The 17,432-nt window shown below is 37.7% G+C and overlaps 2 protein-coding genes across 2 annotated transcripts; both read left to right on the top strand.

Moving 5' to 3' along the window:
- The first annotated feature begins 7,213 nt into the window (after window positions 1–7,213).
- oxld1 (oxidoreductase-like domain containing 1) lies at window positions 7,214–10,283 on the top strand. The gene is made up of 2 exons (XM_056233739.1): window positions 7,214–7,421; window positions 9,422–10,283. Exons 1-2 carry the CDS (start codon window positions 7,395–7,397, stop codon window positions 9,788–9,790), a joined length of 396 nt encoding a protein of 131 aa, XP_056089714.1. The 5' UTR covers window positions 7,214–7,394; the 3' UTR covers window positions 9,791–10,283.
- A 3,501-nt stretch (window positions 10,284–13,784) lies between these two features.
- On the top strand, window positions 13,785–16,198 carry pde6gb (phosphodiesterase 6G, cGMP-specific, rod, gamma, paralog b). The gene is made up of 4 exons (XM_056233740.1): window positions 13,785–13,923; window positions 15,159–15,359; window positions 15,570–15,610; window positions 15,875–16,198. Exons 2-4 carry the CDS (start codon window positions 15,214–15,216, stop codon window positions 15,949–15,951), a joined length of 264 nt encoding a protein of 87 aa, XP_056089715.1. The 5' UTR covers window positions 13,785–13,923; window positions 15,159–15,213; the 3' UTR covers window positions 15,952–16,198.
- Window positions 16,199–17,432: the final 1,234 nt, after the last annotated feature.

The following is a 17,432-nucleotide window of genomic DNA, read 5'->3' as shown; positions in this document are numbered from 1 at the left end:
TGGTTCCTGAATTTCTTGCCTTGTTCAGAGTTCCTCTCAATAGACAGTGTACAACTGTTTCATCCTGACCTGATGTTTTTTCAGGACTCTAGAAATAGTTGTTGTTCTTACAGTGTGAATATTTGCAAAAGTATAAAGTTGTCTGCCAACACTCTCGAATCTCTGTGGGTTTTTGGCCATTGTTTCTGACGACCATATCAACGATTGCAGTTTCCTGCACATCAGTGAACATCCTACCTCTCCCACATGTGAGTGTGAGGTAACCGTTGAGTACTTAGCAGAAATGCAAAAGCGATTGCAAACAAATAGGTTTGGAAGCTTTGTTCTATTTACTTCTTTACGGTAATGTGCAGCTCAGTCAGATGCCCTTGCAGAATACAGCTTACCCGTTGGTTTGCCGAAAAACTCTAACAATAGATGCCATTGATAAGCGTTGCAGATTTGGCTGCGCTCTCAAACCAGCCTCTCTCATTGAGAGACCATGATTTAAAGTATTACATGATCAATTACAGTAGCTCCGATCTCATCTGAGACTACAGCTCTTGATCTTCCTCTTATTCTTCTTCCACCAAGCATAAGTATTCCTCTCCCTCTCCCAGCCACTCTTCTTCCTCTTTCAGCCTGGTTGGTCCAATTGTTTTTATTAAATTTTTAGATTCAAAATATATTTCATTACAATATTACCGTAGATATGTAGCAAATTGCTGTCTTATTCAGTTTTGCATTATGTTATTGTTTTGAATTTAAGTTTAAAAGTTTTGAAAACAGTATGTAAGCATGTGCAAATTGGCGGTTGTTGTGTGGAAGTGAGAAAATAATTCATGTAATTTGAAAGATGTAGTAATTGAATGCATTTTGTGCCAAAGCAATGATAAATTATCAACAGTTTAGCCCACACATAGACTTATGTTGTGCTCACTGTGTGAAGAGTTATGAAAAAGTGACCTTAAGTATGTGTCCTAGCGATTGTAAAAAAAAAACTTTAAAAAAACTGTAATACAGAACACACTTTTGCACAATGAAATACCTGACAATAACGCACCATTTTTGTTCTTATGGCTGTTTCTAGCACAGGCATTTACACAGAGCAGGAAGGCATTACTGAGGGTCAGGAATGTGCAGACCTTGACAGAAAATATGCCAGGGCTTATTGTGCTGCAAAGAGCATTTCTGTCGCTGGGATTAATGTATTTAAAATGTCCCAGTCTGATTTGGGTCGAAATGAAAGAGACGCTTGTGTGACTCTGTTAGGTAAATCTTCTAAAGCCTTGTTTTCACATTTGTCTGAGTTTGAAACATGTCCAACGTAGCCTACTTGTCCGTAGGTAGAATCGACTGTGTGTGTGTGTGTGTGCACGTCTGCACCTGAATGCACGGTTACTTATCGAATGTGTGTGAAAGCATGTTCAAGGACCTTTCTTCTTCTCGAACTGAGGACATACTCGCGTGCCATGCATAGTTCCTGATTCATCCAGTCAGAGGAGCCATCACAAGTGTTCTGTCCAGACAGCAGCTCATCGCTTTCAAAATATCCTTACTGTTTTACATACTTTATTTCCTTACTCAGTGATATGATATCCATTGCCTATAAATGGGCAAGAATAAATGTCACATGCAAATATATTTCTGTTAACAAACAATTGTGTTCGTACATGATGCAGGCCTAAAACATATCAGTGAATGATTCAGTGATTTTATAATGGATATTTTAGCTGCTTTAAGGGATAGTTACACAAAAATGTTGTGTCATCATTTACCCTTGTTACGTCGTACCCTGTATGACATTCTTTCATCTGTGCATTGAACATATACACTCACCTAAAGGATTATTAGGAACACCATACTAATACTGTGTTTGACCCTCTTTTGCCTTCAGAACTGCCTTAAAGGGCATATTGCAGGTTAGAGGACCCAACGAGTCAATATATAGAAAAATAATGTAGGAACTAGATTTTCTTTAAAATATTCTTATAAATACGCTACATAAGCTTCTGGAGTCGTTTTTGTGTGAAAATTTTACTTCCGCGTCTGAAAATGGGTGTGGTGGGCGTGACGTAATGGGCGGGAGAGCGGTCGATTCAAACAACAGGAAAACAATGGATCGCAATGACATTTCGGACGCTGAGGAAATACTTACTCGTATGACGGACTACAGCCATACAATTATGAGCCTGCTATGCTGCCAAGAGAGTAGGGACAGGCCAGGATTAATGTTAGACAGAACGGTCAGAGACACATTGAGTTGTGGTGTGAGGAGAACCAGTGGAGAACAGGACAGGTGTCTTGGTGAGAGACGTGCTTATAGATACACGTTCGCTAACGATATACACTGTGCTCACAATATTGTACAGATTATTACCATCGTATATCAGGCCAGCAGACATTAGTATGTTTAGGGTAGATGTATACTATTAAATGTATAAAAACTATACTTGAGTATATTTCTATTGTAAGTTACTAAAAACATACTCAAGTACATTTTTAAAACATATTTTTCATCTGGGTTATAACATAAACAGAAAATTAAAGATTTGAATATTTAATCAACCTAGTAATTTTGTTTTTCAATTACAAGTTGCCTCTATTTAGGGCATGACTACCTATATCACACTATTTGATGCCATTGGTACAGTATACGACGATCAATATTCTTGCTTCGGCATCCCATGTTAAACTCCATCATATCGCCGGGATGATAATCCTCCGATCTGAAGTGAACGCTACACACGATCTGAAGTGAACGCTACACACGACCGCGTTTCTCGAAGCCGATGCGGAAGAGAAATCCCGTCTCTTCACCTGCACAAACCGCACCAGGCACGAAATATATACAGCACCGTCCTTTTTCTTGTTATGGAAACCTGTGGACTCGATGTCCTGACAGGCCGGAGTTTTTGCAACCTCCACAAACACAATAATTTACCATGACGATGATAGATTGAAATACAAAAACTACCGAAAACACACGGACTCACGGCCGCTCTCACTGAATGCCAGCCTGCTCTCTGCACTGAGGCGAGGCTGAGGCTCCCTAGCGTGACGTAAAATGACGCGATGTTGAAAAAAAAGCAGTTTTTACGAGCAGTCCAAGAAACGCTCACTTTATCTACTAAATTAGTGCCCTTATGTCGTTTTAAAACATTTTAAATCCTGCATTACCTTTTCATATGGTATTTTCATACAAGGTTATATATTAATTTAGATTTTTTTTTTTACCTGCAATATGCTCTTTAATTCTACGTGGGATTGATTCAACAAGGTGCTGAAAGCATTCTTTAGAAATGTTGGCCCATATTGATAGGATAGCATCTTGCAGTTGATGGAGATTTGTGGGATGCACATCCAGGGCACGAAGCTCCCGTTCCACCACATCCCAAAGATGCTCTATTGGGTTGAGATCTGGTGACTGTGGGGGCCATTTTAGTACAGTGAACTCATTGTCATGTTCAAGAAACCAATTTGAAATGATTCGAGCTTTGTGACATGGTGCATTATCCTGCTGGAAGTAGCCATCAGAGGATGGGTACATGGTGGCCATAAAGGGATGGACATGGTCAGAAATGCTCAGGTAGGCCATGGCATTTAAACGATGCCCAATTGGCACTAAGGGGCCTAAAGTGTGCCAAGAAAACATCCCCCACACCATTACACCACCACCACCAGCCTGCACAGTGGTAACAAGGCATGATGGATCCACGTTCTCATTCTGTTTATGCCAAATTCTGACTCTACCATCTGAATGTCTCAACAGAAATCGAGACTCATCAGACCAGGCAACATTTTTCCAGTCTTCAACTGTCCAATTTTGGTGAGCTCTTGCAAATTGTAGCTTCTTTTTCCTATTTGTAGTGGAGATGAGTGGTACCCGGTGGGGGCTGTTGTAGCCCATCCGCCTCAAGGTTGTGCGTGTTGTGGCTTCCCAAATGCTTTTCTGCATACCTCGGTTGTAACGAGTGGTTATTTCAGTCAAAGTTGCTCTTCTATCAGCTTGAACCAGTCGGCCCATTCTCCTCTGACCTCTAGCATCAACAAGGCATTTTCGCCCACAGGACTGCCACATACTGGATGTTTTTCCCTTTTAACACCATTCTTTGTAAACCCTAGAAATGGTTGTGCGTGAAAATCCCAGTAACTGAGCAGATTGTGAAATACTCAGACCGGCCCGTCTGGCACCAACAACCATGCCACGCTAAAAATTGCTTAAATCACCTTTCTTTCCCATTCTGACATTCAGTTTGGAGTTCAGGAGATTGTCTTGACCAGGACCACACCCCTAAATGCATTGAAGCAACTGCCATGTGATTGGTTGATCAGATAATTGCATTAATGAGAAATTGAACAGGTGTTCCTAATAATCCTTTAGGTGAGTGTATACATATACAGTGGTGGTCAGAATTAATTAATTTGATCCCTGGTAAATATGATCAAAAATGGCTGTAAAAAATAAATCTGCATTGTTTGTCCTTTTGATCTTTCATTCAAAAAATGCGCAAAAATCTAACCTTTCATTGAAGTAAAAGAATTGAAAGTGGGGGGTAAATCACATTATGAAATAAAGGCTTTTCTCCAAAACACGCTGGCCATAATTATTGGCTCCCTGTTATTAAATACTTTTTGCAACCTCTTTTTGCCAAGATAACAGCTCTGAGTTTTCTTATATAATGCCTGATGAGTTTGGAGAACACCTGACAAAAGATCAGAGATCATTCCTCCATACAGAATCTCTCCAGATCCTTCAGATTCACAAGTTCATGTTTCTCCTCTTCAGTTCAGACACTCTTCTTCTATAGGGTTCAGTTTAGGGGACTGGAACGGTCATGGCCGAAGCTTCACTTTGTGCTCAGTTACCCATTTTTGTGTTGATTTTGGTGTTTGTTTTGGACCGTGCTGGAAGATCCAACAACGGCCCATTATAAGATTTCTAGTCAGGTTTAGATTTTTTATCTGTTGGTATTTGCTAGAATCCATATCTGAACAAGATGTCCAGGACCTCCAGCAAAAACAATAGGCCCACAACAGATAAGATCCAGCAGTGTATTTAACCGTAGGCATAGGGTACTTTTTATCCCTGTTTGCACCAAACACATATGGTGGGTTTGCTGCCAAAAAGCCCCTTTTTTTGTTTCATCTGACCATAGAATCCGGTCCCTTTTGAAGAGCCAGTCGTGTCTGACAACTGAATATGCTGGAGTTTGTTTTTGGAGGAGCAAGGAGGATTTTTCTTGAAACCCAAACAACATGTGGGGATGTAGGGGTTGTTTGATATATTTCTTTAGGCTATATCTGACCCCCAATACTCAAGTAATCTCTGCAATTCTCCATCTGTAATCCTTGGAGAGTCTTTGGCCACTCAAACTTTCCTCCTTACCGTGCATTAAGACAATATAGACACACGTCCTCTTCCTGGCAGATTCGTAACATCTTTAGTTGATTGGAACTTCTTAATCATTGCCCTGATGGTCAAAATTGGGATTTTCAATTCTTTAGCTATTTTCTTACAGCCACTTTTTATTTTGTGATGCTCAACAATCTTTTGATGCACATCAGAGCTATTCTTTGGTTTTACTCATTGTGATGGATGATTAAGGGAATTTGGCCTTTGTGTTTCCTCATATTTAAACTCCTGTGAAACAAGAAGTCATAGCTAGACAATTTCATGTTCCTAGTCACCCTGGTGTGCTAAAAAAAAGGATAAATATTAATGGGAATATACTTTAGAGATATTTTACTCGTTAATAATTGTGGCCAACGTGTTTTGTAGAAAAACATTTATTTTATAATGTGATTTTTGAATGAAAGATCAAAAGGATAAACAATGCAGGTTTATTTTTAACAGCCATTTTTGATCATATTTGCCAGGGGTGCCATTAATTCTGAACACCACTGTGTGTGTGTATATATATATATATCCCAGCAAGTATCTCAAAATAGCATATAGTTCTATAATTATCTGTATGGAATAAATAATAATATCTTCCAACATGGACACACCTGTTCATACAATCACTAAAAATGTTCAAGCCACGCTAATCTCTGTTCTGATAATGTTGTGTATCAGACCCCAGTTTACATACCTGTCTCCTTGCTAACAGTGTCACTGAGGACAGGCGTGTATAACATAATAGTGTTGCACAATTTTTAAGGTTAACTTGTCAGGCCAGTTGCCTTTAATGACTATTTTTGATATCAGTGTTTTCACACCTAACAAAACATGAGTAAACTTGTCTTATGAACAGGGAAATTCCACCCTTTTAGGGTAAAATATTCTCAGCTAATCATTTGAAAGGCATGCCTTGTTTTTCCTGACTTAATCACAGGAAAACCAAGCCTTGTTTTTCTCCAAAGAGTCAAACTGGTTTTGTTCATGGGAACTTGTAAGTGATTCTGAGTCATCAGTATCGGTTATCTGAAAAATGTAAATACAGTATCAAATTAGCTGAGATAAATATTGCTTTATTATGACCTAAAACAGAGGTTTAAGACATCAGCCCATATATACTGAAAATATACTGTGTGTTCTGTTTCTATGGATGTGCCTCTAAAACACACAGTCCTGAATGGCTGGATGATTACATGCATCAATGATATTTTACAACCTGGCTGACCATAAAAGTGCCATTCATATTTTAAAGCTACTTTTAATACATTTACTTTAAAGCTATTTTTCAACTGGCCATCAAAATTAAATTAAGGCAGACTTGAACAAAAACAGCATGATCGCAATGCTGTTTGTTACTCACACTCACGGCATTAATACAAATAGGTCTAACACACAATTAACATCACAAACATTCACTATTTACATTAATAAAATTTAATTAATAAAATTAAATTAATAGAGCATTTCTTCACTCTAACATGTAAAATGTGCTTATTTAATTGTGTATTTGTATTATCATCAATTAACACCAATCATCGTTATTTTTATTATTATTATCATTAGTAGTAGTAGTCATAGTAGTAGTGCATTTCTTGTTATTTTGAATCTTATCACAACGTCAACAGTGTGTGGCAATGGTGCCACCGCCTTCACAGATTTTCCATGACCAGTGTTGGATTTTAGTCAATATCTGCCATCTAACGGATATACTTGGTAGTGCAGCTTGTTTGCTCTCTGTATAAAACCCGCCTCCGAAAATCTTTCTCAACTTCTAATTGGGTAAAGGAATTTTCTCTCTTCAGTCTGATTCGCTACATGGTTTCGCCATTGTCGTCACTCACAACAGAGGTCACACATGATTAAAAAATGGACGCGTCCTGTTGAAACGCTACTGCTGTGTGAGTATAAAATGAATGTTTTTATTATTTCAGTTATTTTGAAGCGAAACCGCTGAATCATATGGAAAAAATGGAGCTTCCTGAAGAGACTGTGTGAGCTGTCATCTACTCCTGCGATGCCTTCACATGCTTGTTTACAAAGGGTGGGTTTAAAATTCTCTAAAAAACAAAGGCCTATTATTGTATCTCAGCTATAATGTGATAGAATACAAATCAGATACAATTGCTAACAGCAAAATACTCCGAGGTCCGAGTCTCTCGTGTTTATTTATTTAATGATTGACATGTTACAAAGAGTCATTCTCAAAATTTGGTAACTGTCCCTTGAATTTTCATCAAAATTCATGAGAAATAATATTGAAGAACCACCATATATACATTTTATTAAATAATATTTTTACCATACACTTGATACTTACAATTTAAAACTTAATTAACAAAAATGAAATTAAAGATAAAAATATAAATCATATTTTTATCATACACTTAATCATCTTTTTACAATTTCACACATCATCTTGTGACACTAAAGACTCACAGAATCATCTGTGTATCACAGAAATAAATTTATATTTAAAGTATATTAAAATAGAAAACCATTATTTTATAATAATGTATAGTAATATTTCACAATATTACTTTTTTTTAGCAAATAAATGCAGGCTTGATGAGCATAAGAGACTTTTTTTTTTTTTTTTTTAAATAAAAAAATACAGTAGCAATGTTTCCAAACGTTTTACTGGTACTGTGTATATGTGTATATTTCATACTATTTATGTTTTCCTTGTGGAAAAACTAGCATTTAAAAAAGTTGAATTAAAAAAAAAAAAAGTTCAGTGGAAGAAAAGGCTGTTCAACTATAAACATGATCACTGCCCCACATATACACTCACCGGCCACTTTATTAGGTACCCCATGCTAGTAACGGGTTGGACCCCCTTTTGCCTTCAGAACTGCCTCAATTCTTCGTGGCATAGATTCAACAAGGTGCTGGAAGCATTCCTCAGGGAGTTTGGTCCATATTGACATGATGGCATCACACAGTTGCCGCAGATTTGTCGGCTGCACATCCATTATGCGAATCTCCCGTTCCACCACATCCCAAAGATGCTCTATTGGGTTGAGATCTGGTGACTGTGGAGGCCATTTTAGTACAGTGAACTCATTGTCATGTTCAAGAAACCAATTTGAAATGATTAGAGCTTTGTGACATGGTGGAAGTAGCCATCAGAGGATGGGTACATGGTGGCCATAAAGGGATGGACATGGTCAGAAACAATGCTCAGGTAGGCCGTGGCATTTAAACGATGCCCAATTGGCACTAAGGGGCCTAAAGTGTGCCAGGAAAACATCCCCCACACCATTACACCACCACCACCAGCCTGCACAGTGGTAACAAGGCATGATGGTTCCATGTTCTCATTCTGTTTACGCCAAATTCTGACTCTAACATCTGAATGTCTCAACAGAAATCGAGACTCATCAGACCAGGCAACATTTTTCCAGTCTTCAACTGTCCAATTTTGGTGAGCTCTTGCAAATTGTAGCCTCTTTTTCCTATTTGTAGTGGAGATGAGTGGTACCCGGTGGAGTCTTCTGCTGTTGTAGCCCATCCGCCTCAAGGTTGTGCGTGTTGTGGCTTCACAAATGCTTTGCTGCATACCTCGGTTGTAACGAGTGGTTATTTCAGTCACTGTTGCCCTTCTATCAGCTCGAACCAGTCTGGCCATTCTCCTCTGACCTCTGGCATCAACAAGGCATTTCCGCCCACAGAACTGCCGCTCACTGGATGTTTTTTCTTTTTCGGACCATTCTCTGTAAACCCTAGAGATGGTTGTGCGTGAAAATCCCAGTAGATTAGCAGTTTCTGAAATACTCAGACCAGCCCTTCTGGCACCAACAATCATGCCACGTTCAAAGTCACTCAAATCACCTTTCTTCCCCATACTGATGCTCGGTTTGAACTGCAGGAGATTGTCTTGACCATGTCTACATGCCTAAATGCACTGAGTTGCCGCCATGTGATTGGCTGCTTAGAAATTAAGTGTTAACGAGCAGTTGGACAGGTGTACCTAATAAAGTGGCCGGTGAGTGTATATTCCCACATAAACTGCATCAATCTATTTGTAACACTTTTCTACAGCTGTGCATCTGCTACATGGCTCTCTTCAAGACCAGACCCCGTCACTGGACTGTGCTCTCTCAGAACAGAGCTTTGCACTTCACTGCCTGTGAACCGCAGTGTTCAAACCCAGACTCTTCCTCCTCTGTCAGCAGTGTAAACCAGACACCGGCTGCCTCAGAACCTGCGGACGAGGGCCCTCCATCTCCACCCACCCACTGCTGCATGAGCGGCTGTCATAACTGCGTGTGGATCGAATATGCTGAAAAACTGCTGAAGTATCACAGCAATGGTGGAGAGAGAGCTCTGGCGGCCATTGAGGAGAACGTTCTCGATGACAACCTAAAGGCTTATCTTAAAATGGAGATCAAGTTACTGAAGAAGCCTTGATGACAATGGACTGGGGGGGGGGGGGGGGGGTATTTATTGAGAGTTCAAAGTGTTCCATAGCAGCAACTATTTGCACGTTTTTAATAGGTGAGTTGTACTAAATCTGTCAAGAATATGTCTGGGTCATATTTCACCTCAAAATCAGTAGGAAAATATATAGGCTATGTTTATTTCACAAAGACAACAAATCCTAATCTTAGGACTATAAGGCTTTCATGACAATTAAGTCCTATGAGTTTTTTGTACTGTTTTTACATAGGACTTTTAACAAAATACAGTGCATTTTATTATAATTGAAATATACATAAAAGTGTGTTGTGAAAATTGTTAAGGGGATGTTCAATATTACAGAACTGACAGATGTCAGACTACACCCATGATAATACCTTCCTTATCTAAAGAACATTTTTAAAATGTTCACTTCTGCAGTAAAAAAGATATGAATTGCTAACATAACGATGTTATGTATTTATAGACAGCTATGTTTATAATTTAATATAATATTAGGAGAAAGTGCACAATTTCTTATTTATCATTATTTTACATATCATTTTGCTCAGGTTTAACCATGTTCTTATTCAGAAAACACAAGTACACACTATAATTACCTCAAGTGTCACACTGTGAACTCAAATAGCATACACTTATCCATGTGTAAACATTAAATAGCAAATCTGATGACACCAATCAGAAACTCAGAATAATATAAATAGGGCCACCTGTGATTATGTGCTTTGGAAAATGAATCCTAGTGGTGGGAGAGAAAGAGGAGGGGGGAAAAAATAAGGGGGACCGGGTCGAAGGACATTTGTTCCTGATGAAATGCAAAGCATTGTAGTTTACCCATGTTCATGAGGAAAGTTGCCTACAGGCTCATCTGCAGGGTTTTTATACTACTTACACATACAGTATTTCATATATATATAAGTTTTTTTTTTTTTTTTTTTTTTTTTTGCAGAACTGAGAGACGATTGCCTATATGGAGGCAGAGAAAGTCTTGTCAGAAGACTAAAAAAACAGTTATACTGTAGGATGGCAAATATGGTCACCAATATTGTAATGCAATTTAGCCGAGGATGAATTACATTTTTACTGTAATTGTATATTGTGTTGCATGCCAAGTTCATATTCAATTCTTTGCTATTTTAACTTTTCTTTTGTTGGTGATTTTAATTACTCCAAGATCTCTTTACAGAAGTGTAATGAAAATAAACTTTTCTTAAAGCTTACTATTGAATTTTACTGTATCTGCACTCCTCTATTTATGTTGTATACTGCAATAAGACATTAAGCTGTAAAATCAGTGTTCCAAATTTGAGGTTAATATCTCAAAAAGTAAGCTTTCAGTAAGATTTTGTTTGGGCGCAGTACCATACGTTTCCCTATCTGATCAGCTCTTGTGGCGTTAGAGCCCACATTGGCTTGCCTAGCAGCTTGTTCATGGCATTGGCTGGCACTTGTATGAGTGGTTTCTTTGACGACAACCATCCGGATCTGAGTACCTGTGAGTCAGCACATGAGGGCTTGATGCCGTGTGCCTGGAAGCAGGGTTGTGAGCCAGCTGTGGTTAGGTATTCTGTGAACAAGATGTACAGAAGACAATGTGACACTGGTTCATTGAGGTCATTAATGACCTCCATAGTGAAGTTTGAGATGCAACTCCAACTGTTGTAATTAATGGCAAAATAAATGTTTGGAAATGTAAATTGATATTTCCTATACTGACACTTTATAGCAAAATATATAAATAACTGGCTTAAAACCTTTTTTGGGGGTGAAAATACTAACATGCCGGTGAGTATATATATATACATACACTAACATAACATACACACTCTCTCTCACACACACACACATATATATAAATGGTAAATGGACTGCATTTATATAGCGCTTTCACAGACCCAATGGCCACCAAAGCGCTTTACATTTGCCTCACATTCACCCATTCACACACTCATTCATACACCGACAGGCGACGGCAGCCATGCAAGGCGCCATCCAGCTCGTCGGGAGCAGCCGGGGTTAGGTGTCTTGCTCATGGACACCTTGACACTTGGTCAAGTGGAACCGAGGATTGAACCACCAACCTTCCGGTTTGTAGACAACCCACATGAACCACTGAGCCACTGCCGCCCCATATATAAGATAGATTATAGATTTTAAATTCCAGATATTGTATTATAAAACTAATAATACACTTGTAACATCAAATCAAAGGGTCAGTGTTAGGATTGGTTAAATGGTTCAGATAACTACCAGGGATAAGAGTTTGGTCACGGGTTTATTGTTTGAACTGGGTCATCACAGTAATCTCACAAGCTAGTTATCAATTGTCAGAGCACGGACGCAGTAACCCTGGCTTAGTATATAATTGATCGATTCCTCTGTTGTGTCTTCATATCTCATTGCACACAGACGGAGAGAGGGGCACGTTCGACCCCATGACCTTGCGCTGAGGTTGTGGGGGCAAATTCTGACACAAAGACAAGAATGAGCAACCAATGACCCATAAATCCCTTTCTAATTGGATTTTTTTCTTTTTCTTCTTCAAAAATTTGATTATCCCAATTATCCCAGTCTGTCAATGTACACTTTTTTTTTGTTTTCTGTATTTTGTCATACAAAACAACTCTGATGATATTTAAAAAATATTAATTATAGGGTATATATTATATTATATTATATTATATTATATTATTAAAAGAAGACAGAAGACATCTTGAGATATTTAGCAAAACGTTATGATCTGCAGACAAAAAATTAACTACATTTACCCACCCGTACTAATGTACAACAAAATACTCTTTGAGTTATAGTTAATCCTAATCACAGATTCATATTATTTAACTGACAACAGCCTGTCAATAACAAAGACTCTCATTACCAGAGCAATACAGATGGCCAGGTGCTGTAATCCTGACCGCAGATCTAGACCATGTAATCAACTAATTAAACCTCCAACCTTTAATCTAGTGCCTTCAGTAATTATTTTTGTGCTGTTAGACTCAAAATAAAGCATGCGCGAAACAGGGATTTGGGTTCATGTCTTGGCTGGAGTCGTTCACTGAAAATGCTAATGAACTCCTCTCGACCCCCACAGATGTGAGCCTGTTGCGTAACAATGATAGAAAGTTGCAGAACAAACAAACCCTAGAAGAGTGCTCTCTGTCAAACAATGGACCTTTTCTGGATATTTCCATTATGATATTATTCCATTATGATATGTCCATTATGATATTATGTTATTTGATCAGCAAATCCAGTCTCAAGCAGAATTAGCCCATTCTAGAAACCTTCTGGAAAAGATTCCTGCCTGTCGCCTTTCTATATACATACATATATATGTAATTATTCTCCTTAAACATTTCTCTGCTAATTTTTTAAAGTCAGTTTAATCTAATTTAAGTTGAATTGACTCAAACATCCAAGTTCACTTAAAAATTTAAGGCAGCAACTTTTTTTTTTACAGTGTTACTAAATCCCGCAAGCTTCAGAAACATTATACAATGGACAATATGAAAAGCATTTGACCATTATTATTGAACAATACAGTACATTCATATTAATTATTCATATTTATGCAATGCAGGAATTATTATAATAATTTCATTAATTCATAATATGAATATATAATATAAATAAGAAAAATAAACCAAAACAAATATTATATTATTATGTATAAAGGGGCAGGTCAGCTTTGTAAAAATGTTTTTCTGTTAAACAAGCAAAACTCTTTTCATAATGCTTTTCATTGATGATAGGCCTATAAAGTGGCCTCATCAAATGTCCAAAAATTGTTTGAGACCATTATATATGCAATTTACTACGGATGTTGTTTTGTTATGTAAAAAATATATAAACAAGTTGCTAAAAGCTTATGGTGTTACAAAAATACAAATGCCCCATAAAACAAATACACACATATTGTGTTCATCTGCAGCCGAGGGGATCAGGGGCGCGAGGCGTCCCTCTCCTAATCTTCTGAGGGGGCCAGAGAGTATAAAAGGCCTGTAAACCCTGCATCGCTCCCAAGGAAAGCCGAGCGTTGACATCCACTCCTCCTCAGGAGAGAGATACATAAGGGGAACGGCGCTGCAGCTGCACCCAGTCAACAGCCTGTCAATCAACCGGTGAGTAGAACCTTTCAAAATTTAATCATCAATAAGGGATGAGTTGTTCTGTAATAATATTCTATAGTAAAGTAACAATGTGGTTGAAATAAAATAAATATATTATGGGTCTTGAAGGGCTTTTTTTTTAATAGCTGACCGTATATTATCTTGCTTTTCATACGGCTACTTAATGAATACATAAATAAACAGTATGAAATATTGATTTGAGGTTAAATTATTTCATTATGCAAAAAGAGAAATGGACATGAATGGTTGCCTGGGACAAGTAGCCTAATTTATATAGTTTGGTGGTCATTATGCAAAATTATCTGATCACAGAATGTCACAGTTGACCAAACAGAATAAAATATTCCAAAAAGCTCTATAATAATTTCATCTGTAAAGTGTCAAAACGTATAATGCAACTATTTCAAATAATGACAAATGGTTTATTTTCATTAACATTGTTTATTTAGAGTGGATAGGTGGCCATATGCATTCAATAATGCATAATATACTGTATATATACATAATTTACAAATTGTATGCACTGAGTATTCATATTTAAGATTTTGTTTATTTTGTTTTTTTTGCTAAATATGTATACAAACCATTGACCTTATTATTATAAATATTATGTGATTATAAATTTAATTTTAGTAGAATTCATTATTCTAGGCATCATTGCCATTGGGACGCTATTGCATCTATTCTCATTAGTCTTTGTGGAATATACCTGAAGGTCATATTTTGACTCTTATCTTTTCTGTTTGCTCAGCATGTTTGGTGTTATCCCTGCTCTAATAAGATTAACCCATGTGCAGATTGCCACCATTAGGAGAGGGGGACATTTATTAATCCAAGCTCTGGATTACACAAAATGGGTCACCCTACCCATCACTCATTCCCAGAGCTCATTTCAGGGAGCATGACCATGACAGACATTCAAGTAGAGGAGAATATGTATTTGGATTTGCGTATTACTCATCAGTAAGAGGATTGGGTAAAGTTTTCTCAGTCTGAGGTGGCTGCCATATATGTTCATTAGGTGCTGCTTTGACCTTGACCTAGTCTAACCTTCCTGGCCTAACGTGTATTTAAAATAAACTATTAAATACCTTTGTTTTAAGTACCATATGAACCAGTAAACTCTGATGCAGTAAATTTGGCAAAATCCATGTTACAGAAAAATCAATGTCATTGGGTGTGAACCATAAACTCACTCCAGTTTTTTTCTGATATGTTTACATCAGCACTACATCACGGAGAGTGAATACAAAGAGAAGAGACCAACGGTGACCAACAGCCATGAATCTTGAGCTGCCCAAAACAGAGATCAAATCAGCCACCCGTGTCACTGGTGGTCCCGCCACACCACGCAAAGGGCCGCCCAAGTTCAAGCAGAGGCAGACTCGCCAGTTCAAGAGCAAGCCACCAAAGAAGGGGATCCAAGGGTAAGCCGCACTATCAAAATCATGACTTTTATGATAATGGCTTTGTGTTATTTCACATGTCAGTCATATTTTATTATACTCCAGTAATAATGATAAAAATGGGAACACTTTTTAAAATGATAATATTGAATAATTCTGCAACATGACTATGTAAAAAAAAATATTTTAGTTCAATTGAATATATCCAATTAATTTTATTTTATTTGACAGTTTTGGAGATGACATCCCTGGCATGGAAGGTTTAGGCACTGGTAAGCATAATCTGCTTTACATTTTTCCTCACGTGTTTTGCCATTAGGACAGCATCACCTACCATCTATTCTAAGCCGCCCTTGTCTGACAGGGTTATGATCAGACAGTGCATGTATGTCAGACAATCCTCTCATACTGAGTATCATCAATGACATTATGACATCAGTATGATTAAACAGACCTGAATGGTAGTGGCCTTCAAGCTGCTTAAGTTAACCCTTTGGATGATAGATGAACTCATGTTGCTGTGTTTCTACCTACAGACATCACTGTCATCTGCCCCTGGGAGGCCTTCAACCATCTGGAGCTTCACGAGTTGGCCCAGTATGGTATCATCTGAGCCCTTCACCTTCCCATCATCCTCCCTGTCATGGTCTCCAAACCACCCGTCTCCATCCTGGCCATCAGCTCCAAGGGGATCATTCCATTTTTTATAATAGAATAAAAACACAAAAGAGCAACATTTATAAAAATGGAAAAACTAAGAAAAAATTTCTACCAAAAAAAAAAAATTCTGACTATCCAATGCTCCGGTTTCTCCTTTTTCTTGCAGTCCGAGAAAACATTCTGCTCAGACTATAGAACAGATATATGTTATATGCCTAGAAAAACCGCTGCTCCTTTTCTTTGCTCTTTTCTACTCTCCCTCCGTTTTCTTCTGGAACACGAAACAAGCAAGACAGCCTCAGAGTGAGTAAAAACAAGAGTCGTAACCGTGAAATGCCTGGCTTCTCATTTCACGTGCCTCGTTGCCTCTTCTGTCCACCTTCGCAGAGTTCGTAAGAAAATATCAAAGTCCTGTAGAGATGACACTTCACCCTGCTGGCCGACACTGCAGTTAGACCACCAAAACTTTATTTCAGACCACTCTTTCCCCATCGATATGCAGATTTTGACATTTTTTAACCTTCCCACTACCTTAACGTCTGTGTATTCTGGGTAAGGATACCCTCAGTTACTTTTTTAAATATCATGTTGGCTTTGTGCTTTTGCAACCCCCTCATTCAACGCATGCATAGCATACGTTAACACATATACAGGCACAATTAGATCATTTTGAATTCATTTTGGGCTATAATTCTCGGTTTCAGTAAGTCTCTCGCAGGTGACTGTTAGGGAGCAGTGGCTGGCATGTGTCCTTCATCCATGTAGTTGTTTTTCATCAGCATCATTTGTCCTCTTCATCATCATCACATCCCACTTTATCATTGTGTCCCATTTTAGTTTTACTAGAAATGAATTGAATATATATTATAATATATTGCATTGTATATTCATTATAATTTGATCTACTCACCGTATAAGGCTCCATTTAAATGTCCTGTATCTTTCATAGATTTATGATTTTCTAGCCATCATTTTCTTTCACTTTTTTGTCATTGTGTCAAGTATGTGTTTATTTCCCTATATTTATTTTTGTTGCATGCTCTCTTTCGCCATTATGTTTTATGTTCATTCATTGATTAGTTTTGTCACATTGTAGTTCTAATCTAATTTAATTTAATGGATTCTAATAGAAAAAGCCAATTTCCCACACAATCAGCTCCTCGTTTATCCAAAAGTAAATGATATATCCAAAGTAAATTCTACATTTGTGCAAGCATGAACTTACAGTATGTTAATTTTCACATGGATCCTTATGTATTAAGATTGTGTGTCCTCCTGAATCCTCAAGTTCTAAGTGAAATTCTCCTGTGTTGTTTTGGCTTGTATTTTGCAGATTTGAAGTTTCATAACATCAGTGACTAAAGTGAAGTTTTCTCTCTACAGGATGAGATCAAAATAAAGCTTGAAAAAAAAAGAGAAAAACGTTATTTGCTT

This window comes from Rhinichthys klamathensis, unplaced genomic scaffold (genome assembly GCF_029890125.1).
Source record: "Rhinichthys klamathensis goyatoka isolate OS25496 unplaced genomic scaffold, OSU_Roscu_1.1 h1tg000376l_1, whole genome shotgun sequence".
NCBI lineage: Eukaryota > Metazoa > Chordata > Actinopteri > Cypriniformes > Leuciscidae > Rhinichthys > Rhinichthys klamathensis.
The sequence above is the reverse complement of the archived record's forward strand: the minus strand, read 5'-3'. Positions and strand labels throughout refer to the sequence as shown.

Coding starts and splice junctions, on each gene's coding strand:
- oxld1 (XM_056233739.1), top strand. CDS start 7,395: ATGCCTTCACATGCTTGTTTACAAAGG. Junction 7,422..9,421: donor CACATGCTTGTTTACAAAGG/GTGGGTTTAAAA, acceptor ACTTTTCTACAG/CTGTGCATCTGCTACATGGC.
- pde6gb (XM_056233740.1), top strand. CDS start 15,214: ATGAATCTTGAGCTGCCCAAAACAGAGATCAAATCAGCCACCCGTGTC. Junction 15,360..15,569: donor CCAAAGAAGGGGATCCAAGG/GTAAGCCGCACT, acceptor TTTATTTGACAG/TTTTGGAGATGACATCCCTG. Junction 15,611..15,874: donor CATGGAAGGTTTAGGCACTG/GTAAGCATAATC, acceptor TTCTACCTACAG/ACATCACTGTCATCTGCCCC.